At 45.2% G+C, this 27,994-nt stretch overlaps 2 protein-coding genes across 4 annotated transcripts in view; one reads left to right on the forward strand and one right to left on the reverse strand.

The window, feature by feature from the left end:
- The window catches only part of KANSL3 (KAT8 regulatory NSL complex subunit 3), a 30,531-nt gene extending 18,123 nt beyond the window's left edge, over positions 1–12,408 (reverse strand). For 2 of the 3 annotated variants that reach the window (XM_004686132.2, XM_012727579.1), the window contains exons 1-5: positions 12,358–12,408; positions 11,007–11,274; positions 9,392–9,562; positions 2,238–2,328; positions 1,920–2,105 (exon numbers count right to left, since the gene is read on the reverse strand). In XM_004686132.2, coding sequence (XP_004686189.1) covers positions 1,920–2,105; positions 2,238–2,328; positions 9,392–9,562; positions 11,007–11,221 — 663 coding nt within the window. In that variant the 5' untranslated portion in view covers positions 11,222–11,274; positions 12,358–12,408. Of the gene's footprint in view, positions 1–1,919; positions 2,106–2,237; positions 2,329–9,391; positions 9,563–11,006; positions 11,275–11,985; positions 12,036–12,357 lie in introns of those variants that run through there. The other variant, XM_012727580.1, reaches the window with a different exon arrangement.
- Positions 12,409–17,049: 4,641 nt separating this feature from the next.
- FER1L5 (fer-1-like family member 5) overlaps positions 17,050–27,994 on the forward strand; it is a 47,563-nt gene continuing 36,618 nt past the window's right edge. The window contains 7 exon segments of the mRNA XM_012727336.1: positions 17,050–17,134; positions 21,556–21,608; positions 22,141–22,232; positions 22,897–23,005; positions 24,874–24,928; positions 25,381–25,490; positions 27,860–27,988. Coding sequence (XP_012582790.1) covers positions 17,050–17,134; positions 21,556–21,608; positions 22,141–22,232; positions 22,897–23,005; positions 24,874–24,928; positions 25,381–25,490; positions 27,860–27,988 — 633 coding nt within the window.

The raw sequence follows: 27,994 nt of genomic DNA on the forward strand, positions 1-27,994 counted from the left end.
ACATAAATAAATCTTTAATATATATATATAACCTGGGCCCTCCCTGGTGGTGCAGTGGGTTGGAGCACAGCACTATGAAGATAAAGCCTTGCCAACTCAGCCATGGAGGTGACCCACATGGCACAGCAGATCTCTCCTGACCCACCCACTGCTCCCCTCAGCAGTGCAGTTCATCAGTCAGCCTATTCTGCTCTCAACTCTATCTCTGGTGAAGCCTCTCACCGTCCCTGCGCTTCTGGCCTATACTCCAGTTCTGTGTGTATAAATGGGTAAATCTTAAAACACACACACACACACACACACACACACACACACACACACACAGTCTGCACTCTTCTAGCATATAGTTTTCAAGCTATGACCTGTTTATGGGGGCTAGTGTGCCCCCACCAAAAATATATCCCACCATACTGTATATATCGGATTTATATTGATGCATGTCATTCTTTACTATCCACCAAAAATGTGAGTGTAAACAGATCTCAGACATGCTGATAGTTACACTAAGAAATTTTTGTGTGAATCCCATGCTATTCACAAAAGGTCAAAATGACCCAAGAGAAAGAAAAGATTTTCAAATGAATGTTATAGACAATTTTCAGAAAAACAAGTTTTTGAGGCTGGAGAATAAAAATTATCTTGGTGACCTCACAGACCACATAAGAGAAGTTGCTCCAGGCAATGACAAGCAAGAACAATGCTCCTAATTTAAAAAAAGGGAGACTTAAAAGGTTTCTGCATGAGAAATTAGGGGGCTATAAACATGAGATTTTCTCAGTTTAATTCACTACTGTAAAGATTTAAAGTACAGGGTATATGAAGACAAATCCAAGTAACAAAGAGAGATAGATAAGTGCCATAAAGAAACAAAGGCCCTGCACTGCTGGTTCAAATCGGAGCTGAGTCCAACATAGAGGGGAAGCAAACAGGCAATCTTAATTCTGAAGATGTACCATGTGAAGTGAGCTGGATTCAGCATTCCAACAGCGGAAGATGTGGAAAAAGCCTTCTAATCAAAGACACCAGATGGAAGCAAGAAAGTGCAGTGGTTACTCCAGGCACAGAAGTGGAGGATTCAAGTAGGGAAGTGGGGCATAAGGCTAGTAATGGACTAGGGCCAAACGTCAAAGGATCTTTACCCAAACTGGCCATTTCTTTGTAATTTACTCTGTAGCTGTGAGATACTCAACACCTTGAGACAGAAGATCAGACTTGAATTAGATGGCAAAAGCTTTTAAAGAGCACTATAACTTACTTTCTGTCAATAGAGAATACCTACAATCAATAACCAACTTCTCTTCTTGGAGCTGGTCAGGCCAAACTTCCCCTGATCTTTCCAGCATTGCATCATTCTCAACAATTAAGACTAAGGTCTATACCTTTTTTGTTTTTTTTAAAGATGTATTTATTTATGTATACAAGAACTGAGGTAGAGGCCAGAGGTGTGGGGGGTGAGAGACGGCACCAGTAGATTCAGAGTGTCACTACTGAAGGCTCATCCCATGAGGAGAGAGGGAGGAGGCCACCACACCTCGTAGCTCTGGCCCATCTCCGCACCTTACCCTCATATTTTGAGCACCCACGATCTACTTCTTGCCCCCTTCTCTATTCCCTGGTAAATCCTTCACCTTCTTCATCATAATTTCTCACCTCACCTCAAAGTTGACTTAAACCACAGGCTGCAGAGCTGCAGAAGCTAAAGTTATACTCTGGGTTTCACAATGGAGACAGCAGGGTTGACGACATTTACAGCAGACAGAAGCGTGCAATGACACCATGTCTCCTATTTTTAATAGCACACTGTTAGCTTAATCATGTCCTCTAGGTTAACCAGGCAATGGCTTTGCCAATCCCACTTCCAGAACCCACAGCAGAGGCTGGCTAGCCCAGGACGGGGGAGAAGCCAAATATGGCCTTACCTTCCCTTTCAGTGTCTGCAAAGCATCCAGGTAAGCTGCCAGCATGGGCAGACTCAAGGTCTCCACCAGAGTGGTGTGCAGCCACTGGATCAATTTAGTGTCCCAGCTTACACTTGCCAGAGCTTGTCGAACTCTCCTTGCACATTTGTCCACAGCAACACGGCGCAGCACTGGCTCATTGCAAGCCTGAAAGATGTTAGGTGGGGTGAAAAAACATGAAGGCTGCCCTGTTAACGATTGGGGGTGAGGGGCTAACAAGTTAGTCAAGCCAGTGAGAACCAGGGAGAGCCCCCCACGGACAGATTTCTGGAATCTTACCCCTTCGTTGGCCAAGCGGGCAAGTCGATCAGACTGCAGGGCTTTGAGGATCTTATTGAATAGCTTATTCTGGGCCATGGTCCAGCCAGTCCTAGAAGGGAAACTCTGAGAGTTAGAGTCAAACCCTCAGACACTCCCCATGCACATATTCTGTATAAAGAAGGCCGTGTCTTCTTTTTTTCTTGCCACTGTGAAACAGGATAAATTGAATTAGCTTAGCCTATGAACAGTGAGCTAAAACACAAGACCTAGATTCTGGTCCCAATGCTGACAATGAATCACCTCATTTGTGACTCACTGTGTTAGCTTACACATTGTAAGTGAAAACCAGTCACAAAATCCTTTTAGTGGAACCAAAGCTAATTAGCTTCCTAGTGGCTAAAATAATCTCATTAGCAAATAAAAGCATGACACCACTGCAGAGATATATTCGAATTTCACAAGTTCAATATTTCACACAAATGCAGATCGGATAGGATAAGCAAGCATTTTAATGTACTAAAATCTCAGACTGTGGTAAGAGGGCTATTTAACTCTGAGAACAAAAACATAATAGAATTATAGCCACTGAAGTGGTTATTTTCCACTCCCCAACATTCTGCCTCACACTAACCTCTCTTCCTTTTCATGTAGTTTTTGTATTTGTTCTGTATATAACAGGATTAATTTATTTTTCAATTGACTGTTTCACACAAGTTAACATTTTAGCCAGTATGACACTGACATATACAGGTTATCTTGTCTACTGAAGGCTTTGTGTATCCTTCCCCAATTTATTTATAAGCTCCCTGCATCTATAAAGCTGTCCTGTTCTTGTTCCCACCTCATCACATCCAACACAGTAGTTTGGACCTTACTAAAGACCCTCTTCATACCACTGGCAAGCTTAATTGCACTGAGACTCCATCTCTGGTCAGTAATCCTCCCACATACTAAGATACTAAGAGAAAGGTTATAGAAGATGTCAATGTTTGCTTACCAACTCTTCCTGCCATAAAAATAAAATGGCGGTTTACTTACTCCCCCTCTCCTTAAAGAGTTGGGGACATTTACTAGGCTGAAGCAGAGAGGCTGGTTGGGAAATGAATTATGACCTACAAGTCATACAAAGTATCTATGTGGGGTAAATTTATTGAAGTGGAAATGAAAGTCAAAAGCATCTGTGCTACAGCTTTCAAATTTTCATTTTCCTGAAAAGAATATGTGTAAACAATCTGTGACATCTTGAAAGTGGTACCATACTGTAGCCTTAACCCCAGCTACAATGCTCACTGATAATCCAACAAGTTAAGCAACAAATACAACTTTAGTACAACAGTCTCCTGAGTTTTCTCACTGTCTATTGATCATATTGTTAACTTTTAATTCCAAGAACACAGAATGAAGTATAATTTATTTATGAGGTACCAAGAGCATTTCCAAAAATTATCCTGCTCTTCATTATATAACAGGACATTTTCTTTGTTTTTCTTACTCTGTATTTATTCTGAAGCCCAAAATGATGGAATCAAGGAAAATGATGTGAACAAAATGAGAGGGGCACTAGAAAGCTATTTGGAAATAACTATCATAGACCAATGACAGTTGAAATTAAACCTAAAACCACAATGTTGAAAGTCTAAAATCCCCTCAAAAGTACTTAAGATTGTCGGTGGATACATTAACTAAGTGATTCCACGAATTAAAACATGTTCTTTATATTTTGTCAGCTTCATGGGAGGGTGGAAAAGTAAATGGGCAGAAGAAAAAAATGATCTAACCCAAGATTAAGATAAAGAGCATGCAAGAGATATAATTAAAGCAAAATTTTAAAACAGGAGACAGAATTTTAAATACAAGTCTAAACAGCCACATAGCTGATGGGAACTGTGGTGAGTCAACATAATCTCTCCACATAAACCTATTCAATTCCTGTGAGGGCAAAAATGCCTTTTCTTCATTTCTTAGATGAGATCAGATAATTTCATGTTCTCCATTCCCTGACTGAATCTGACTTACGTCCTGACCTCTGGTTCATCCTATCCAAAGCAGCTAAAAAGTCACACTGGGCTGTTCTAGAAAAGCTTGAGAGTTTCAAAGGTATGTTTTCTCTGAGACTATTTCAAGGGAAATCAATTCAGTACCTGAATATCTAAAGGATTTTTTAAAGCAGAATTGAAATAGAGAACACAGAGACTGAATAGGTCACAGTTTTCCAAGAATTTAAAAAAAAATCTGTTTAAATACCAGGAGAAAGGTAGGAAGGAGAGAAGGAGAAACTGGAAGAGAGAGGAAGGGGGAGAAAGGGAAAATAAACAACTCAAATATCTTAGACTCAAAATTTCAAAATTCAACCTATGATTCATAAGACACAAAAAATACATCAAGTATTGAAATATAATTAGAGTAAAGGAGAGATTTCTTTTTGGGGGGGCTGAATTCAGAAGTTCTGATAACTAAGTTGAGATAACCTGTCACACAACATTAGTTCTTTTGTTTATAAGTTGGAAATGTTCTAAAATCCAGTTACATGATCGTATATTAGGAATATTTTATTAATGACTGAACAACAGTGCTTTTGACAAACTTCTGTGGAAGAAACACCGGTCCAATTTTCTCAGGAAAATTTTCTAAGGTTCACATGACTTTAAGCTGTAGGCCACAGCTTAGCAGACATTTTCTATAAGGATTGGAGATGTGTAACTTAAGTTTGTGGGTCATATGGTGGGTCTGTAACAAATCATTCAACTCTGCAGTAGTTATGCAAATGTAGCCAGAGACAAGCAGATGAAGAAGTGTGACTATTTTTCAATAAAACTTCATTCATGGGCACTTGAAACCTGAACGCCACACATCTGTTGATTTTTTTTCAATCACATATAAGACCATTCTTAGATCAAGGACCATCCACAAACAAGCTATGGGCCAGATTTGGTACATGGGCCAGTTTGCCAATCCTACAAAATTAAATCAAGCCAAGAGGGACATTTAAACTATTTCATATATCAGGCATTACAAGAGAAGTCAGTTAGGTGGGACCTCATGTTCTTTACAAAGAAAGCTATCTAATGACTGTAAAAGGAATGAAAAAGGACATGAAAAAGGAAAATTAAGTTTCTGACTCTGTTGATAGGGTACCAGTAAGCTCTCTGAGGAAAAGTAGATTTTTAAGGATCTGTCATATAGACCCTGAATTCTTCATGTGGGAAACGATTTACTTAATTTTATATAGGAAGAAAGGAAGCAGGAATTTAACAATCAAGTCAAAGGAAAGAATGGCAACAAGGTGACTATAATCAGAGAAGAGAGAACAGCAAGGCCCAAAGAGGCCACAGATTCAGAAATTGGGGATGAAATAAAAGTCAGCATCACCAAATAATGAAATTAGCTGTGTGCAAAGTGTCCTACCTGAAGGGAGTTTGTAAGCCTGTTGCTAATGAAAGGATACTTCCAAAATCTCATCAGACACTAAAAAACAAATAATCTGAGATAAACTGAGTGTTAATTAATCATATCAATCCCTCTGTCATAATAGAAGGATGACAGTTCAGATAGAGAAATAAGAAATTGGGCTTCACTGATGGCCTAGGGAGTAGGCTCAGAGCTACCATTGAGAGAGTCCACCCCGAATGCCTGAGTTCGATCCTTAGCCAGGGAGGTGACCTACATGGCATGACAGAGCTCTCCCACCTCTGACCTACACTCCAATTCTTCTACGCAAAGATAAATAAAAATTTAAAAACAAAACAGAGAGAGAGAGAGAGAAAATAAGAACCTGTATTACTCTGCAAAACTTTCTTGCGAGGAAAGGTAGATCCATCCAGCTATCTGTTGAAGGAGAGACCTCTCCACTTTCCATCCCCTTCTGGAATAGAATGGCTTCCCTAACTATCCACTGGGAATGAAGGCTCTGGCCGGCTCACCTCAGTGTCTCACTTGCCTTTCAGTTGTATTTCTCCTTACCAATTAAGAAACTTGGTATTCATGTGTATTATTAAATCTCTGATGACTTTGATTAGCATCAGAGGCCTCTCATCCCCACACCTCTGGTCTGTACCCCAGCATATGCATAGATAAATAAATCTTTAAAAAAAAAATTATGGAGTTCTCCAACACAGTTTGGGAAACTGCAAACTGAGGATGAGGAAACAATAACTCCACAAACCTCCCCAAAAACCTCTTGATCATGACATTGGTGAAATGATAAAAAACATCATGGAGGGGGGCTCCCTAGTGGGTGTGAGGGATTAACCATCAGCACTACAAAGCTATCCATAGCTACTGCAGCACGAGTTCATTCCTTGACCAGGGGCTGACCCACAACGCGCAGGAGCCTTCTCCTGTCACACCTGCCGCTCCCCTTAGCAATGTATTTCAGTACACCAGTCTGTTCTGCTTCCCACTCTGTCTCTAGTGAATCCTCTCATCCGCCACATCTCTGGCCTGTACCCAGCTCTTATAATAAAAATAAATAAATCTTTAAAAAAAGATGCCACTTGGGCCCTTCCTGGTGGTGCAGCGGGTTAAGGCACAGCACTGAGAAGCTAAAGTCACTTCCGCATAAGTTCGATTCCCACCCACCCCGGAGGTGACCACATGGCGCAGCAGACCTCTCCTGACCCGCCCACTGCTCCCCTCAGCAGTGTACTTCATCAATCTGCCTGTTCTGCTCCCCACTCTGTCTATGGTGAAGCCTCTCGCCGCCCCAGAGCCACTGGCCTGTACCCCAGTTCTGTATGCACAAATAAATTAATCTTTAAAAAAAAAAATGCCACGTGTGAGGTAACCATCACTAATTGTTCTCTCTTTTTACTCCTTTTAAAGAGGGGTGCAGTGTTCAAGAACGCTGGGCTCTGGAATCAAATTGCTTGCTTTGAACAAATACACAATTGCTTCCTAAGGTTTCTTAAACTCTGAATTGTTCCTTCATTTTGTAAAGTAAAAAGATGAAGGAGGGCTATACCTTAGACAATCACTGTGAGGATTAAAATTGATGAAGCTCTTGGCACAGTGCCTGGCACCTAAAAAGCACTCAGTAAGTGGCAGCTTTTCTTTATTACCACCATTGTCACTATATTTTACTGTTATTAACTGTAACAATGAAGATAAACTTTTGCTGAGTTCATCACTCCTGTGATTTTCCAGTAAGGTTGGTCATTTGCCGTTTTCCTCTTTATTTGAAGATCTACAGAGCAATGGCCCAACTTGGGGCACAACATTAATTACAACTCAAGACCCCAAACAACTCTTCAACTCAGATACAAGCTCTTCAACTTAGATACAGATATGCTGCTCCTTCAACAGCTTCTACCTTGATCACACTAGCATACCTGTTCAATCTCATTCCCTGCTTCTGGCAGACTTGCAGATCATGAGTCAAACTTTCCTGCCCTTCTTCCTAGCAAGTTAACCTTTTCTTCAATTATTATAAAATAAGAGCTCTCTAACATTATAGCAAGCTTGGAACCTACTAACCGCTGACTGATACAAGGACTTTAACATTTCCTTACACATAGCAGATAAATGTAGAGATAAGAGAGCCATCAGGGAAAGGCAAATTAAAACCACATGAGGTCATGTTACTCACTGGAATGGTGTCAGCGATAACCCTTTAAAAAGACAGATAGTAACAAGTGTGGTCAAGAATGTGGAAAACCTGCAGACTCTAACACACCATTAGGGGGAATATAAAATAGTACAGGCCTTTCAGAAGTCTGGAAGTTCCTCAAAACTTATACAGTGAGTTTACTATGATCCAGCAAATACACTCCTATATATATGAATTGAAAAAACATCTCCATACCAAAACAAGCACAGGAATGCTCACAGCAGCATTATTCATAATAGCCACAAAGTGTTTGCAACCCAAACATCCATCAGTGGATCAGTGGATACACCAAATTTAGTATATCTGTGTAATAAAGAAGAATGAGTACTGATACATGTGACCATGCAAATGAACCTTAAAAAAATTATACTAAGATCATATGTTATATCACTGTTTTTATATAAAACATCCAGAACAGGCAATTATAGAAAGCTGGCAAATAGTCTGTTGGTTGCCAGGGACTGGAAGGGTTGGAATGGGAAATACTGTTAATAGGTACAGTGTCATTCTAGGACGATGAAAATGTTCATCAAATTGACTGTGGTGATGAATATACTAAAAGTCATTGATTATACACCATGCAACAGGTGAGCTGTGTGGTTTGTGGATTTAACCTTCAGACATTCTTAAGAAAAGATAAATACCTGCCAAATGAACAATGACCCAGAGTGCCCTAGCGAGACCTCAGCGCTAATAATAAAACTTGCCAGCTAAATCATGAATAAGGGCTGAAAAAATCCCTCAGAACCAAAGACTGAACAGCCATTGTTAGAAGCCATTTAAATCAAACAAGTTTGCTTTTCACAAGAACATTTCATAGAACATTTGCAGTGCCCTGGTTATAGCACATAAACATAGTATCTTACAAATGTACATTTGTTTAATATTTTTTTCGTTTCTTTTTGAATAGTCTAGATAACTTCCATATCACAATGTATTATGTAAGCTACAGAGTTAGTCACAACTATCACATTTAATTCACTTATTCATTCAATAAACACTGACTATATCCCTACTTCATGCCAGCAATGCCCTGATTGTTACAGATGCAAGGATGGCTGAGATGGAACCCTGTTCTTGAGAAGCTCACTAAATAACTAGCTGAAAGTTAGGAGAACACTCTTAACTATAGGGTTGCAAATGAAATAAGTTCCTAAAAAAGTGTTTCAATGAAAGTGATGATTAAAAATTTACAGTGCATTGGGGCCCTCCCTGGTGGCGCAGCGGGTTAAAGCACAGCACTGAGAATCTAAAGCCACCTCCGCATGAGTTCGATTCCCGCCTGCCCCGGAGGTGACCACATGGTGTGGCAGACCTCTCCCGACCCACCCGCTGCTCCCCTCAGCAGTGTACTTCATCGATCTGCCTGTTCTGTTCCCCACTCTGTTCTGGTGAAGCCTCTCACCGCCCCTGAGCCTCTGGCCTGTACCCCAGTTTTGTATGCACAAATAAATCTTTAAAAAAAAAAATTACAGTGCGCTAAAGTATAGTTCTCATCCTCATATTTCAGGATGAGAAAATATTCAACATTAACCGTGCAGTGACTAGTCCCCGAAGAGCAGCCTACCTGTTGACATGCTCCTCCCAGTCCTCTGGAGGTGGCGGGGCATCAGCATCAGTCCTGGCGAAGATAACGTGGCGCTCACACTCATTCATCACAGTGCGTGCCTTCTGATTGTCGTACAGTGGCACAGGAGTTGATGTGACTGTCTCTACATCTATTGGGACATCTGACTCACTGTAAACAGGAGAGGAAATAAGGAGAGCATGTACTTCACCCAGTACAGGTTAATTATCAATAACGTGATTGTCCAAAAATGTCTATGCAATATGAGCACTGGAGTTTCACTGTCCGCAAGAAAATGTTACCTAGCTAAGAGAAGATTTCAAATTCTAGGTAAGGGCCTCCTTGGTGGCAAAGGGTTGTTAAAGCCTCAGTGCTATCAAGCTATCACCAGCCACTGCAGCATGAGTTCAGGGAGCTGACCCACACAGTACAGCAGACCTCTCTTGACTCATCCACTGCTCCCCTCAACAGTGTATTTCAGTAGATCTGCCTGTTCTTCTCCCCACTCTGTCTCTGGTGAATCCACAAACCCTCGCCCCTCTAACCTACACCCCAGTTCTTATATGCATTAAAAAAAAACTTAAAACAACAACAAATTCTAATTAATTTTCCCACCATGCCCTAGACAAGAGGCATCATCATTATGCTAGATTATTTCCAAAAGTCAAGAGATCCCAAAAAAAATCAACAAGATACTACCCTTATTAAAAAAATCAAGTAAAAGTCACTATTCTACAAGTTTACAACACATACATCATGGGACCTCTGGCACATTAAGGGTCAATGGTGGAATTTAAAGCTGCAAAAGACAAAATCTATGTTTGCCAACAAAAGTAAAACCTCTGCTGGGGGAAGATTAAACATTAGATCAGATTAAAGTGAACAACAACAAAAAAACCCTCATCCCCTGAAAAGTATAAAATGAAGGGCAAAACTCCATCATCCCAACAAAATATAGCAGCTAATCTTAAAATATAATGGGAAGACCTTAAAGTTCAAAAGAATTGCCAAACATATTTATTTAAGCAAATGTTAAACATATCACAGAGTAAACTTATGAAGAAATTCCTTACCCTATAATATAGTCTGCTGGAAACATAATAAGACCTAAGAAGGATTTACACACAACTGTCTGGTAAATCCTGTAACAAGCTTAGAAAGAAGGGCCTTGGGACTGCTCTAAACTGCAGGCAAAGTCAGGAAATGTAAAGCTATGACATAAAAAAATTATTGTTACTACTGTATTAGTGTACTACAGAACAGTACACTATTGGAACAGGACACTGAATTAAAAGAATAAGTGGTTCTATATGGCAATTTTTAAAATCAACTCTTCAGCCTTATCCTTCACCAGTTACATAATCCTTTTCAAATTTCTTTCCACTCAAATCCTATTATCTAAGTAAAATAAGCTGACTGATTTCCTTTAATACTTTGCTTTCCTAATTCATAAGGTATTTTGAACACGTGTGTCTACATATAGGTCTGATATCCTTGTGCTGCTTATCGGAGAGGTCAGAATAAACATTTAAACCCCCATATGATCTTCCACAATAAAATCCTCTTTACTACCCCCCATATGATCACTGCCCTTAAGACAGAAGCCCAAACTCACATGGTACTTTCATGCTGCCTTCGGGGAGTAACAAAGAGCATGCGGGTAGGACGGGCACTACTGGCATCTGGGTGGGCACTCCATGGCTTGGCATAGCTATGATCCAGAAAAACCAGGTCCAGTTCCCTTTCATGCACCGAAAGCTGGAAGAGCAGGGAGGTACCCATGCGCCGTGCTGAAGTTTGAAAGTCCCTTTCCCCACCACGGTGGGCCATGTCAATGGAGAGGCAGCTGGTCAGAGAAGAGGTGTCTGCATGCTGGTCATCACCTGTGGTGAAAAGTTTCAATTTCAGTCAATTGAAACATTCTAAATTGTCTTTTAACCTCACAATCTAATATATTTCTTGTTTTTGTGATCTTATTATTCATTATATATAGTAGTATACTCTTGCCCACAAAGGGAGGATTCCTGAGACTCCATCACCACCAAAAAAAAAAAAATTATGGTGGTGGCCTGAATTCCTCATACTCAATCTCTGCAAAATTCCTTAACAGGAAAGCAAAGTGGCTTCATGGTGGACAAAGGCCTCAAGTGAACAAATGATAAGACTTGCTTAACCAGCACCACAATCTCCTATGTGGGCTGGAAGTTTTTTGGCAAACACGAATCAGGTAAGTTAATTCTTCCAAAACTAAGGGTGTCCGCTGCTGCATTCTCCAATGCTTCACAGAACAGGCTGGGCAGCTCTGGGCAGCTCGGTAGCTTGAGCATCCCCAAAACTGCCCGGCAGCGTGGGAATCGAGGAAACTCATCACAGCAGGGGCTCATTTCCTTGAAGTTTCTTGTTTCACGTTAAATAACAGTTTTGCAACTACTGCAGAATACTCAATGAGCTTTTAACATCTACACAGGAGTATTAGCAAATACTCTAGCGTATTTAACAGACACAGGAGAGTTCCTCCCCAGAGCCTATTACTAGCTGGCTCCCAGGAACCCCAGATGAAGTCGACCCGGCAAACCGCCCGGCACTCCAGGTACCTCTATGGGGGTCTCGCCAGTGAACCTCAAAACGGCCCCATCTAGCAGACAGAGCTTATAACTCGCGCGTTACAGATGAAGGCGCCGGCTCGGTGAGATGAATCGAGTTAGCCAAGGTCACTGAGAGTTCGTGATGAGGAGGAGCAGCCTCGCACCCGCCCGCCCCGGCCGGCTGGGCTCCCGCGTCACGGCGGCCCAAGTCCCTCCCCAGACCCGCACGCCCGTCCGGATCCGGACCCCCCAGTCCTGGGCTCCAGTTCTCAGTCCCGGCATCCTTGAGAGCCCTGAGGACCCCGCCAGGCCCCCGCCAATTCGGACCCCGACCCCGACCCCCAGGGCCCGCCAACCCCGCCGGGGCCGACCTTCCCTCACCCGCAATCGTCGGGCCGCGCGCACGGCCCGGGCCGGATCGCAGTGCGCGTGCGCGTTACCGCCTCCACGCCCCGTCGCTCCCGGAACCAAATAAAACGCGGAAGTGGATTTTCTCTTGGGACGGAAGGGGCGGTGAGCGGGGAAACCCGGAGAGGATGCAACTGAGGCCACAAAATCAGGAAGACATCCGAGATCTCGGGCGGCTAGCGGAGAAAGTCAGCCGGAGTCGGGAGTTTCTGCCTCCTGTATTTGCCACAGGGAAGCTGGGGCGAATGTGGAGGCTGGCTCCTCTAGCCATAATCTGGCGCTCTCCATTTCTTTGTTCCTTTGCTGTTGCCTCACCGGCGATGGGAGGGGGGCACATAACCGATTTTCCACCTCTGTCCCAGCTGAGGACCCTCCTCCTTGTACTCGCTTAGAATTTGCCCCTCAGAAACAATCACAATAAAAAGAAATTAAAAATAGGGGCCTTCCTTGGTGGTGCAGCGGGTTACAGCTCAGCATTGTGAAGGCAGCTGCAGCGCTGCAGCAAGAGTTCGATCCCTCCTTGGAGGTGACCCACATGGCGCGGCAGACCTCTCCTGACCCACCCACTGCTCCCCTCAGCAGTATACTTCGTTAGTTAGCCTGTTCTGCTCCCCGCTCTGTCTCTGGTGAATCATCTCACCGCCCCTGCACCTCTGGCCTGTACCCCAGTTCTGTATGCATAAATAAATCTTTTTTAAAAATAAATTTAAAATAAAAAATTCTGCTCCTCTTTCGTGGTTAGCATATTTTAGAAACCTCGGCGCCATGAGAGCCACGTGGAGAAAGAAGTGAATACGCAGACTGAAGCTGAAAAAAGGAAAGAGGAGGCAGGGGTCCAAGTAAACTAGCAACTGTGGAAGCTGCGGGAGCAGAAATGAGAAAAGCCAGAAGCCAGGAATACCGGTACAAATTGTTGGACTGAGTGATACTATCTGGAACTTGTCTCACTGGACCTAAACATCCCTACCATCTTATCACAGCCACCACCTCTGAGAGACCCACCTTGCTCAGACCAAAACAAAAACTTTTTCTTTTGCCCAGGATCTGTGTATGATCTTCTGGACCTTCTCAATCATAGCTGAAGGTAACTAGTGTACTATATATCATCCCTTCTGCTATCTTAGCCGTAGTAAAAATAAATAAAAGGGATAAAACCGCTCTTAATAAAATTAAGTCTAGGGCCCTCCCTGGTGACCCAAAGCTTTAAAGCACAGCACTGTGAGGCTATTCACAGCCCTTGCAGCATGAGTTCGATATTCCATCAAGGAGGTGACCCATATGGTGTGGCAGACCTCTCCTGGCTCACCCGCTGCTCCCCTCAGTAGTGTATTTCAGTCAATCCACCTGTTCTGCTCCCCACTCTGTCTCTGATGAACCCTCTCCGACCCCCCCTACACACAGTTCTTGTATGCATAAATAAATATTTTTTAAAAAATAGTTCTATTAAAAATAATTAAAAGAAAGATCTCTGTAACTTGCCTGAGAGCTTCAGTACAGAAGTGAATCAGACCATAGGCCTGCCTATGAGAGTTAAGGGAATAAAGGGAAGGCCTTCCCCTTCAGGGCAGAGAGGAAACACTTGGAGTTGGAGTGCCAGTTCTAGAGCTTAACTCCCTGGCTTTATGACCCTGGCAAAGCCACAGCGTCAAATATTTCACTAGGCTGCTGAGAAACAGAAAGGGTAATACACAGTACCTGGCAAGAACACTACTAGATTCCAAGATGGTAAGTACCACGATGGACCCCAGGGTGTTTTAGAAGAAAAATTTCCCTAGGAGCAGTTGAGTGGTGTCATGGAAGGAAAGTGATGTCATGGAAGCTTCATAGTGCTGCGTCTTAATACTTTGCGCCACCAGGGAGGGCCCAAGCCACTGCAGAGGGGCTGGAAGTGCTGAGGAGGGCCCTTGAAGACATAACAAGTAGGCCCAATGACCTGAGTGACAGGCACGGGGTTTGCACAGCTCACTATGGCCAGCTTCACTCAACCTTCTCTACCCAGCTCCATTTGATTCACTACCCACTACTGCATTAACATAAGAATGAAAATATTGACTGTAGACTTAATATCCCAAATGAGATATAATTGTATTGAGAGGACAACTGGGGGAAGGTTGGGAGTCAAACTGGGAGGCAGGAATGAAGTAAGAAATGGTCTGAGAAAGCCAATTTAAGACAATGCCTGACATTGAAAAATTCAAGGGATACTATTTTGAAATGGGGTTAATACTACCAGCAATGATTTAAAAAGGACAGTCCCTTTCCCTACTCCAAATTCTCTTCCCCTGGACCAGGCTTCTTTTTCCATTTATATTCCTATCAGTCTGTACACAGATTTGTATCTTAAAAAAAAAAAAAAAGACTTATTTTATTTATGCTTACAGAACTGGGGTACAGGCCAGAGGTGTGGTGGTGAGAATATTCACCAGAGACAGAGCGGGGAGCAGAACAGGCAGATTAACAAAGTACACTGCTGAGGGTAGCAATGGGTGGGTCAGGAGAGGTCTGCCATGCCATGTGGGTCAGCTTCCTGGCCGGGGATTGAACTAGGGCTGCAGTGGCTTCAGAGAACTTTATAATGTTGTGCCACCAGGGAGAGCCCCACAGATTTGTATCTTTTAGCTGCCCCTCACCTACTTCAACATACCAGACTTTTTTACCATTGTCTTTGCCCATTTAGGAGATGACATAGGGTATCTTGCTGCAGTTAATTGCTTATTAATGAACTTGAATTTTTTTTGAAAGATTTATTTATTTATTCGTACAGAACTGGGGTACAAGCCAGAGATGCGGAGGGTGAGAAGATTCACCAGAGACAGAGTGGGGAGCAGAACAGGCAGATCGACAAAGTACACTGTTGAGGGGAGCAGAGGGCGGGTCAGGAGAGGTCTGCCACGCCATGCAGATCTCCTCCAGGGCAGGCGGGGATCGAACTCATGTGGAAGTGGCTTAAGCTTCTTTGTGCAGTGCTTTAACCCGCTGCGCCACCAGGGAGGGCCTGAACTTGAATTTTTTTTAAGGCAGGATTTTTTCTCTCTCTTTTTAAAGATTTTTGTTTTTATTATGTATGCATAAGGGTGTAGGCCAGAGAGGTGCAGGGTATGAGAGGATTCACCAGAGACAGAGTAGGGTACAGAACAGGCAGATCTACTGAAGTACACTGCTGGACAGAGCAATGGGTGAGGCAAGAGAGGTCTGCTGTGCCATGTGGGTCACCTCCCTGTCGGGGGATGCAACTTGAGCAGCTGTGGCTGTGGAGAGCTTCAAAGTGCCGCATCTTAACCCTTTGCGCCACCAGAGAGGGCTCTGAATTTGAATTTTTAAAAAGCATTTTAGTCAGATTTGGAAACTGGATTTTTAAAATTTGTCCAGTGATATAAATGGTATTTCATTGCATTTTTTAAAAAGATTTTTTATTTATGCATACAGAACTGAGGTACAGGCCAGAGGTGCGGGGTGGGGGAGGGCTGGGTGAGAGGATTCACTAGCGACCGAGTGGGGAGGAGAACAGGCAGATGTACTGAAACACACTACTGAGGGGGAGTTCTCTGATGCACCATGTGGGTTGCCCCCAGGCCAGAGATTGAAGTCATGCCAAAGTGGCTAGTGATAGCTTGATAGCATGGAGACTTTAACCCCTGTGCCACCAGGAGAAAATATAACTGCACAGTATACATCCCAAAGAAACTCATTTCTAAGGTCTACAAAGAACTCATACAACTCAGCAACAACAAAAAAATTAAACACAATAAAAAAAAATGGGCTGAAGAACCAAATAGCACTTTTTTAAAGCATTCCTTCAGATGGCCAACATGAAAAAATGCTCATCACTTATCATCAGGGAAATGCAAATCAAAAACACAATGAGCTACCACCTGTGAGTACACATCAAAGCCCACATCAAAAAAACCAAAAGTGGCTCTCCCTAGTGGCACAGTGGGTTAAAGCACAGCACTAAGAAACTAAAGTCACTTCAGCATGAGTTCAATGCTCCCCGCAAGCCCTTCGTGATCCTGATGGGAGAGATCCTATACCTCTGAAACACAGCATGAACCACTGTTAACCAAAAGAAAACTAAAACAGGTTTGGTAACAGTGAAACCAAACAAAACCCTTTCATTCTGTGCAACTTCTTCCAGATCCTTTCTACTGGTTAGGTTGGATGCTGCCCGGTTCATTAATGATTTCAGAAAGTTCGTAAAATCTTTAAAAGTAAAAAAGAAAGATAAACGGTCATAAAGCCAGTTAAACTGTCAGCTTAACTGTCTTTAAAGCATGCTGCCACAGAAAACAAGGGCAGCACCACCTCATGCTCTAGGTTCCTGGTCTTTGAAGGCGAAGCCTTGTAGAACTTGTAGTCAGCTCACTGTGGAAGTGTTTGCTTAGCTAGCACCCATTTAAAAAATACCCAATAATTGTCACACTGACCATTGGATAAGATGTAATTTCTACTGTGTTCAATCCTAACGCAGTCAAAACCTTAACGCACATGAAGGACCCCCTCAATTCCTCCTCGGAATCAAGAACGACTACCTTTGTGACAGGGTCCCTGTTGCTAGGCAACACACCAGGGCTCCGCTGGCCCCTGTGGATAAGGAGAAACCCTGGGCCCAGAAGGAAGTTTTGAGAAGGAAGCCTCGCTTTAGAGGGACAGAAGGAAGCAGGCGAGATGCTGCGGCTGTTTGTAGAGTCAGCCAGTATTGAACCTCCCCGAAGCCCCCCACCCCGACCCTGCATGTCCATCTACTTCAGAGGTAAGAGGCAGTGTCCTGGGTGGCAGGGAGGATCCCCAAAAAGCAACAGACTTGTGGAGGGGAGGCGATGTATTGTTTTTACTATATAAAAGATACCCCATGTGGGTGAACTCTCAGGACCTTGAAGCAATCTGCAGCCACTGTAGCAGTAGTTCAATCCCCGGGGAGGGAGCTGACCCACATGGTGCAGCAGACCTCTCCTGTCTTGCCTGTTGCGCCCCTCAGCAGAGTATTTTGGCCAATCCACCTATTCAGCTTCCCACTCTGTCTCCGATGAATCCTCTCAACCCTACCCCAACACCTCTGGCTGACACCCCAGCATATTTATATTATATTTATTTATATGCATAAATAAATCTTTAAAAAAAAATACCCCCTGTGACAGAAAAGTGAGATAGACACCATCCAGTTTTTTCAAGACTTGTCACCTTTGTTATTACTCTTTCTCTTATTATGGTGCCTCTGCCTCCTATTTTTTCCCATGGAATGCCTTGAGGAAAAGAGAAGATTAATATTTCTTGAGCTTTTTCTATGAATGAAGACTGTGCCCCAAACTGAAAGAAAAAGATTGCCTACTTCATAGGATCGCTGTGAGGATTATTATTATTATTATTATTAAGATTGATTTATGCACACAAGAACTGGGGTACAGGCTCAAGGGCAGGGATGAGAGGATTCACCAGAGGCAGAGTGGGGAGCAGAACAGGCTGATCTAGAGAAATACATTGCTGAGGGGGGCACCAGGCACGTCAGGGGAACTCTGCTTTGCCATGTGGGTCACCTCCCTGGCCGGGGATCTAATAGGGATTGAACTTGTGCGCCTGTGGCTGAGGCTAGCTTCACAGTGCTGTGCTTTAACTATTGTGCCACCAGGAAGGGCCCTCTGTGTAAGGATTTTAAAAGATAACGTGTATACAACTCTTTGTACACGTTCTAAGATTTGCACAGTAATGGGACTTGCTTTTACCACCAACAAAACCTCTTCACAGACATGAGGGTTTTATGCTTCACAATTTTGTAAGTTTTCATATCTCCATTCTGTAGATAAAGGAAAATGTCCCCAAAAAGTCTAAGAAAGGTGATCTGAGAGAATGAAAGAGATTAAATACATGTACATAGCAATAGCTGAGGGCAAAAGGAGATGAGGGGAAGGCAAAGGAACTGTTGGTGGAGGTGGGTGTGGGCAAATGGGGGAAGTATGGGGAGAAGAAAATTGGGACCCGGCCCTCCCTGGTGATGCAACAGGTTAAAGCACAGCACTATGAAGCTCTCACAGCCGCTTCAGCACTAGTTCTATCCAGGCCAGGGAGCTGACCCCCATGGCACGGCCCCCTGACCCGCCCGCTGCCCCCCTCAGCAGTGTATGTCAGTGGATCTGCCCGTTCTGCTCCCCACTCTGTCTCTGGTGAATCCTCTCACTGCCCCTGCACCTCTGGCCTGTACCCCAGTTCTATATGCATAAATAAATAAATCTTAAAAAAAAAAAGAAAGAAAATTGGGACCAAGAGAAAAGGAGAACAAGGCTTTCTATCACTTGCTCAACATGGCAACACTTGGGTTGAACACTTGAGACTCCAGCTCAGAGTGAGGCTGTTTGTGTCCCCTGGTCTCCTGGCTGAGGAGGTGTCATGGATGACCCTGGGTCTTTGCTTCACTGACTGCTGCGCAAGAGCAGGGAACAGCTCCTGTTCCTTACCTTGAGCCTCCTCCTCCTCCCGCTGAGGGTTCCCCAGGAAAAGGGGAGGCCCAGGTTCCCTGCCCCACCCAGAGGAGGGTGGAACTGAGCAGGGAGGAAAAGAATCAGGAGTTGAGACTGAAGAGGAGGGATGCAGGATGGGGAGCCAGCAGGAGCCCTGAGGGAGCACAGGAGGCAGGCAGATGTGAAGGTGAGATACCTGGGTTGAGGTGACTATGGCAACGTTTACCTTGGTTCTGATTTTGCTCTTTTCCTCCCAGACTTGCTGGCCATTTCTGACCCTTTTCCATGGGTCCTGGCCAAAAGGTGCTTTAGTCTTCAGATGGACTTTCAGGCCTTGCTTTGGGCCCATTCCTTTTGGGTGGACTTTTGCCCCTGAGGGATGGGTATCTTCGGGTGTTTGATTTAAAAACGGTATCATTTGTCTTTTCTGTATTGCACACTAATTGTATTAAAGTTCATTTCCATTAAAGATCTTATATATTTTGTCTTGATGCAGCGGATGGCAGAACTTAATTTAGAGTGGGCAAGTTTGGGGGTTCAGGAGTGTCCCTCTCCCTGCTCTGGAACAGTATCTGTTACAAAGATGCCTAAAACCCAGAATTCTCGATTAGCCAGCAAATTTTCCTATAAATTCTTATAACTGAGTTTGTTATTTTTTTTTCAAGATTTACTTATTTATGCATACAGAATTGGGGTGCAAGCCAGAGGTACAGGGGTAGTGAGAGGATTCACCAGAGACAGAGTGGGGAGCAGAACAGGCAGATTGATGAAGTACACTGCTGAGGGGAGCAGGGAGTGGGTCAGGAGAGGTCTGCTGCTCTATGTGGCTCACCTCTGGGGCTGGGATCGAACTCGCACTGAAGTGGCAGCGGCCAACTTGCAGTGCTTCGTCCTAACCTGTTGGGCCACCAGGAAAGGCCCAAGTATTTGTTATTTCTAATTTCTTATCCACCTATATTCCCAGCCCCTCCTCCACTATAAATCATTACTCTGTACCCCTTCCTGATTCTCAACCCAAATACTCTTTCTTTCTTTGGAAAGAGTCTCAAAAGTATTTTAGGTTGTTTTTTGTTTGTTTGTTTTGTGTGTGTGTGTGTGTGTGTGTGTTTGGCAGGGCTACAGGCTGTTCTTTGTTAAAGATAGTTTTATTTTTTTAAAAGATTTGTTTTATTTATTTAATGTATACAAGAGCTGAGGTGTAGGTCAGAGGTGTGTGTTGGGGGAGGTGAGAGGACTCATCAGAGACAGAATGGGGTCCAGAACAGGCAGATTTAATAAAGTACACTGCTGAGAGGAGCAGTGAGTGAGACAGAAGAGGTCTGCTGCACCATGTGGGCCACCTCCCTGGCCAGGGATTGAACGCGTGCTGCAGTGGCTGTGGATAGTCTCCTAGTGCTGAGAAACAACCCTTGTGCCACCAGGGAAGCCCTGTTAAAGATATTTCTGAAGAACAGGAATTTTACTGCACAAATAGATCTCCACATATTAGAGATGTTTCAGGATGTTTTAGAGTGTGTGGGACTTAGCTCTGTTAATAAACAAACCCTTAAAGTCTTAGTGCCTTCACACGGCAGACCTCCCCTGACCCGCCCGCTGCTCCCCTCAACAGTGTTCTTCCTCAGTCGCCCTGTTCTGCTCCCCACTCTGTCTCTGGTGAAGCCTCTCACCACCCCTGCACCTCTGGCCTGTACCCCAGTTCTGTGTGCATAAATAAATAAATCTTTTTAAAAAAAAAAAAAGTCGGCCCTCCCTGGTGGTGCAGCGGGTTAAAGCACAGCACTGAGAATCTAAAGCCGATTCCTCATGAGTTCGATTCCCGCCTGCCCCGGAGGTGACCACATGGCGTGGCAGACCTCTCCTGACCCGCCCGCTGCTCCCCTCAGCAGTGTATTTCGTTGATCTGCCTGTTCTGCACGCCACTCTGTCTCTGGTGAATTCTCTCACCCTCCACATCTCTGGTCTGTATCCCAGTTCTGTATGCACAAATAAAATAAAATCTTCTAAAAAAAAAAAAATAAAAAAATAAAAAAAAAAAGTCTTAGTGCCTTCAATCAGTACAAATTTACCTCTTCTCACACCAAGACCTGGCAGGTCACCCTCCCTAAGCAGCCCCTCCAGATAGTCATTTAGGGAAAGGCTCTTTGCTGCCCTTGGCTGCTGAATTACACTGGCACCACCTGGCCTGCAGATACTGAGGGTGGACGTGGGGAGTGGGGGAACGGGAGTAAAAAATCTCATGGCAGTGGCTGATACGCCTCGATACCCCATTGGGCAGAACAAGTCACCTGGAGCCACCTTCTGCAAAATGGCTAGAACTGTACCAGGGAAGAAAAACCTCTCCTGCCTCACCCGCTGCTCCCCTCAGCAGTGTATTTCAGTCCATCTGCCTGTTCTGCTCCCCACTCTGTCTCTGGTGAATCCTCTCACCCCTCACCCCCCCATACCTCTGATTTATACTCCAATTCTTGTGTGCATAAATAAATAAAAATAAATGTTAAAAAAAATGAAATGAAACTGTAACATTTCCTGTCAGGTAAGGTGTTACTCCAATAAAAAGTGAGACATTTTGTAATCTCCAGAGTCAGAATGAGTCAGCGTCATGTCATGCCTACCAATGCACACTTGACGTTTTCCTGGAGAGCCCTACATATCTTACCCCATTTGAACCTTAGACTTTGAAACCCTTCCCTGTGATAATGCAAGCCCCCTGGTGTCTTTGCAGATTTCAAGAAGAGAACCCGTGAGCTGGAAGGGAACAACCCCATATGGAATGAGGTAAGACATATGAGGGCAAGCCCAGATCAAACAACAACTTCTGCAGTAATAAGGTTGGGTCCAGGCCATGCTCAGAAATCCAGGGAGAAGATGGCGGGGCTCACTAGCTTTCCCAAAGGCTGGTGCATCATGGGCTAAGCCAACAGGGCTTTGCAGGTCACATCTTTCTGTACCTGTGTTGGTCCATCTGGGGATGGACATGGTATTGCCATTATTCAACCTGGCCATCCTGATGTTTCCAGAAGCCTGAAGTGAAGACAAGTTTCCCTCTCATCTTCATCCATCCATGTTCCCCAACCCAAACCCTCCATCACTAATATCCTCAAAATACTGCAGCTCAAGCCCAGGTAGGATGTTTGGCACTTTGGTGAGAAGTAGCAAATGTCAACCTCTTAGGAAGTCAGACTCAAGGGGACTTCCTCAATTTCAGAGAGCTGGCACCATCCCACTCCCTACACCTTTTCCTGCTTCCTAGAAAGATGGGAAGGGGGAGAGAGGAAAAAGGATGCAGACTTCTCTGTGTCTCCCACAGACCCTAATCTGGCACCTCGCAAACTGGCCCCTGGAGAATGACTCTTCCCTGCAAGTCATCCTTCGGGACATGAACGCAATAAAGAAAGAAAGGTGGGTGAGACAGAGTGTGTCTGCCTCTGACCAAAGCTGCAGCAGATGAAGCACTATCTAACTTGAATCCATAGCTCACTCAGCTGCAAGGACCAGAACCCACTCCACACGGCAAACACACACAGGGTGGGGGATTTGTGGAAGGCAGCAACAGGAGGACAGCAGACTCAAGAGAACTAGGAACCTGTGAGCTCAGGAGCAGTCTGTCTGTTCTGACACCATAGGATCTCAAATCCCTGCTTCTTTCTGCCCCATCCTGGCTTCCTATCATGAGCCCATTCTAGTGCCAACTGAGATGACATCCCATTGAGCCTGACACGCATGACAGCCTCCCAGGACAGAGCAATGGACTGGCCCAGTTTCAGTCAACTGTCTACTCCTTGACCAATCAGTTTCCCTTCAGGAGAAGAATCGAAGCAGAGCTGCTGGCAGCCATATGGGAAGGGCAGAGTCTAGGACACCCACACTGCTCAGGGAGACCCAAGGCCAATTCCCAGAGACTTGAGAGGTCTGCGCCCTCTGGTGGAGACTCCACCTCACTGCGTGTCCTCGGTGTCTCCCCGAGTCTCTCCTGGGGAAAACATCTCTAGATAAAGTCTTGCTTGACAGAGACGCACACACCTTCCCTGGCTTAGGATTTCCCACCTGCTGCTCCTACTCCCAGGTTCATTGGAATGGGCACAATACTGCTCAAGTCTTTGGTGAATAAACCGAAGAGAGTCCTTTATGTGAAGAACCTGAAGTTGCTTGATCGCTCCATGATGCCCACGGCTGTGAGTCAGGCCCCAGGAAAGATGGCATGGCCATCATCTTCCTACTTTCCCATGCGGCCATCCAGTCACCCTCCACCCCTCTACCCTTTTACCCTTCCATTTACGCTTTTAGATTGATGAGTCAGCTGCTCACCTGTGGGGTGTCAGGAGTGTCAGGTACTGGGCTGGGCCTGAGCTACAAAAGTAAACGAAGCCTCCCATCCATTAAAGAGGCCCTGCTCCCAGTGCGAGCACTCCAGCCCAGACACGGGGTCGGTGGTGCTGAGTTAAGAAAGGAATGAAGGCCCTCCCTGGTGGCACAGTGGGTTAAAGCACAGCACAAAGAAGCTTAAGCCACTTCCACATGAGTTCGATCCCCACCTGCCCCAGAGGAGACCCACATGGCGTGGCAGACCTCTCCTGACCTGCCCGCTGCTCCCCTCAGCAGTGTACTTCATTGATCTGCCTGTTCTGCTCCCCACTCTGTCTCTGGTGAATCCTCTCACCCTCCGCATCTCTGGCCTGTACCCCAGTTCTGTATGAATAAATAAATCTTAAAAAAAAAGAAAAAAAGAGAAAAGAAAGGAATGAAGCTCCCACGTGGGAAGTCATGGCAGTCTTTACAGAGGAGGCGATTAAGACACGAGGAAACAAACAGGGAACTATCCAAATGAGGACAGGCAGAAGCTATTTACTTATTCAGAGCTTTCTACATAGCGAGGGAGTCAGCCACCATCCCTTGTATTTTGCCAGAAACTGAAAGACAGGAGTGGGCCAGAGTTACGGTGGCCAAAAGGAAGGGGACAGGCACGCCCTGTGAGAAGCCATTGGCGGGGCGAAGCTGTCTGTGGGCCAAGCAGAAGGCAGGCTCCTGTGCAGCTGCCTACAGGCCCACGCGTGCTCTCCTGGCAACCTGGAAGTGGGACAAAAATTAGGGAAGCTATCCATTATTAATCAAGTCCTAGTCATTTTGGGCTGATTATTATTGTTTGGCTTCCTGGATTATTGCTAGGCAGAGTGGTCCGACTTCCTCCCAGTTTGATTTGTAGCAGGCTGGTTTCTGGGACTGGCTCCTCTAACTGTTGGGTTCATTTCCTGAGTTGATTGCTGTAGAGTGTGTCTCGAGTTTCCATTTTCATATATAGTCTGATCATTGTCCATTTGTACATTCAGTTCTCAGAAAAATCTTGAGGGGTCACAGAAGGATTGTGACCACACCCCTCACACCCCTCCATGCACTGGCCAGGGAGGGGGTATAAGGTGCGTGTGTGCAGGCTGGAGGGAAAAAGGCAGCACAGCAGGTTTAGGGAGGGTGGGTGGGCAACCCATGTGGGTGGTATAGGGTGAGGGTGGGGAGGGCTTCTAAGTAGGGGAGAAGTTGAAACTGGGCTGTGGGCTTTGTGAAGGGCCTGGGGTCTGGACTGGCTAGTTGTGACTATGCTGATGGTTTAGGCAGCTGGGAGTATCTAGAAGCAATTCTGGTGCTATTCTAGAGGATGAATGGGTGCTGGAGCAGGAGAGTGCTTGGAGCCATGTCAGTTGAGAAAATTTTGCAGTTCCTGCAAGAGAGGTAAGATGGTGGGCTAGAAGAGATGTGAGGACCAGTGGTTCTAGACTGTTCCTGAGTCACCTCTTCCCTCCACCCCCCAACCCCCCCTTGCATCCCTTCTGTTGCCACCCTTGCCAGGGGGTTCCTTACTTGTCTACGTGCCCTCTTCTATAATCCATTGCTCTTTCCCCACTGGTTTATAACTTCCTTCCACTGCGCGGAGTGGCCCTGTGTCATGAATAGCATCACTGGTCCCAGGAGGACTGGGCCAGAACTGATGTTGTGACCTGGCCAAGGCCCACAAGGTCTGGCCTATAGCTCCCCTGCTTTTGCCTTGCAGTGCACTATCAACCTACAGGTGACTCAAATGACCAAGCAGGATGTTGAGAAGATAGGTATGTCCTTCCAAGAAGCTTAGCCCTGCCCTCCCCCACGTATAGATGGGTGGGTTCTTAGAGACCACTGAGACCCATCCCTTGAGGCCTATACAGAAGGACTGTGACCAGCTTAGGGTCTAGAGAACAGAACTCCAAATACCTGGCTGAGACTATCTGCCACATAATATGCCAGTTGTCATCTCCTGACAATGGACTTCAAAGGAGGCATCAATGGTCATTTTCAAGAATCCCTATATGTGGAGAGTGGGGCTCAAAGAGTCATAGTTACTGAAGGTGGAAGAGATCCATGAAATATTCTGGGGAGGAGAACATGTACCCCCATTGGGACCTTTAAAGCACATTTTTTTGTCAGGACTGGTCACTAACTATTAAACAATGAAATGGGGAAAACGCTTCAAAATCTCCTGTGCTCCTGCCTCTAAGAACCCACCTGGGCTGTGTATCCCCAGGTTATGAAGACCACCTGGACATAAGTGCACTTGAGGCAACTAGACAGAAATTGATAGCTCCCACCTCCACCGTGCCCAAGGCTCTGTCCTCAAGGCCTCAGCACTTTCAGGTAAGGACCATCCAGGCTGGAAGTCACATGAGCCCTCACTATGTTCCCAGGCCATTCCCTCCTCTCCACAAAGTGAAGGTGCAGGACTGGAGCTTCCCACTCAGTTCCCAGGTCCTGTTGCTCTATTCCCTAGGGCCATTCTGGGGATCCTGGGAATGTAGCTAAAGCTTGGAACAATTCCCCTGAGGCAACAAGAAGCACTGTTGGTTATGTACCAGCAGGCCCTGGAAGATGCTAGGGAAGCAGAGCAGGAAGCCAGGACACTGCCCTACAGGAGTTCTTGGGATTGTTGGCAACACCAAACACCAAGCTAGCTACATGCGAGGTGAAGCTAGACTCACAAGAGAGGCTAAAGAGAGTTTGGGGGGATCTGTAGAATGGGCCATGGGTTCAACTGTGAGTTCCGGAATCACAACCCCATAGCTAACCAAATTCCCTGTGATCTCTAGCCTGATCTAATATTTCCGCTATGGTTTTGCTGCCACTTGTTCAGGAGACTGGGCTTCATCCTTGATTACCTCCCTTCCTCATCTTGTAACTGGGTGGTCCCTAGGGAAAAGGGAAGTTTCAGGTTCCCTGCCCCACCCAGAAGTAAGGTGGAGCTGAGGAGAGAAAAAGAGAGAAGAGAAGGAATCTGGAGAAGAAGGAAGCAGGATGGAGAGCCAGGAGGCCTGAGGAAGCCACATGGAGCAGGGAGCATGTGAAGAAACCATGTTTGTTTCTTGGCCTTGGACTGGTTGAAAGAGATGTGGGTGAGACACCTGTAGGGAGGTGACTACGGCAGTGTTTATATTGATTTTGATTTCGCTCTTTTCCTCCCAGACTTGTCTGGTCATCTCTGACCCTTTTCCATGGGTCCCGGCCAGAGGAGCTTTAGTCTTGTGGCAGCTTTCAGGCCTTGCTTTGGGCCAATCCCTTTTGGGTTGACTTTTGTCCATGATGGGATGGTAACTTCAGGTGTTTGATTTAGAAATTATATTCTTTGTTTTCTGTATTGTATACTCACTGTATTAAAGTCCCTTTTCATTAAAGTCTTATATGTTTTGCCTTGATGTGGCGGATGGCAGAACCTATTTAGAGCAGTTTTGGGAGTTCAGTGGTGCCCCTCTCCCTGCCCTGTAACAATCTCACCCCTTACACCCAGTCAACCGTCAAGTCCTAGGTCTTATCACCTGACTTTACCCACATCTTCATCGCCACTTCTGTTCCTCGGCCTGAGCTACCACCATGCCCCACCCTCCCCACACCACCTCAGTAACTATACCGATCCCAAACTCCTGTCCATTCTTCTGTCAAAGTGGTTTTTCAAAGACATCATTTCCATGATGCCATGTATCTGCTGTAAAATGTCCTTAAACAAAAGGATACCCCAGCGACCTTAGGACTAAACCCAAGTCCTTATGATGGTTTTCCAGGACCTCTATATCTCCAGCCTACCCTGGCCAAGCCTCCCTGTACCAGCAGCCCAGATAACCAGCAGTCTCCATTCTCAAGCCTGCCTCTCTGGCCACCAGGCCTTGGCACACCTGTAGCCTTGGCCCATTCCTTCCACCAGGCTAGTTTACCACGGGGTGGGTCAATGTGCCCAATACTGCCTCTCTTATGTTTTAGATTTCAGACACGAGGACAGGCCCTGGTTCAGCCCACTCTTGTGGTCAAGTAGCTGCATGTGTATCTATCCCTGAAGGGTACCTGGATGTGATAGAGACAAAGAAGACCCTGAAAGATAGCCCAACCCTGTCTGATTTGGACAAACTGGAGACTATTAACTACTATGACCACATGACAAGTGCCCACCAGACACTGCCACCTTCCCTTCCTTAATCTAGATCTTACACAGGCTTCTCCTCATTGTTTTTCACCCTTTGTCTTTTGATTCTAGGTTAGATGTCATAGTCCCTTTACTGAGCCTCTGTAGATTACATAAAGCAGAGGAAGAAACTACAAATCAGAGATCAAATCACAGATCATAGATTCAATTGTATAGAACTGATACTTTTCAATTCCTAAGAAAAGGTCATAGGCAAAAAAAACCCCACATAAGTCACTGAGAAATGTTAGACTTTATCTTTTTATTCTGTAATAAGCCTGTACCAATAACTCTAGGTCTACACAAGATGAGAAGGTCAGGTGACAATGCCCAGAAGCAGAAAGAAAGTAACAGACCCTCCCTGGCTTATCTTCAGGCAGGAACCCTCTCCCCCACCCAACCCTCCTATCTCCCACCCCCAGACCCCCCGGCTTCTCCCAGAGGTTCTCTCTCTACCCCCAGTAGCTATTTCTCACCAGGCCATCTGTTCTTGCAGAGAGGAGCCCACTGGAGAAGGAGGCCTGGGCCCACAAAGTCAGGTTCCCGTTTTCTCTTCTAGGTCCGAGTGAAGGTGTTTGAAGCCCGACAGCTCATGGGCAACAACATCAAGGCGCTGGTGAAGGTGGTCATCGGAGGCCATGAGTACCACACCCGAGTCCAGTTGGGAAGTAACCCTTTCTTTAATGAGGTGGGC

This window comes from Condylura cristata, unplaced genomic scaffold (genome assembly GCF_000260355.1).
Source record: "Condylura cristata isolate star-nosed mole 26May11 unplaced genomic scaffold, ConCri1.0 scaffold00020, whole genome shotgun sequence".
NCBI lineage: Eukaryota > Metazoa > Chordata > Mammalia > Eulipotyphla > Talpidae > Condylura > Condylura cristata.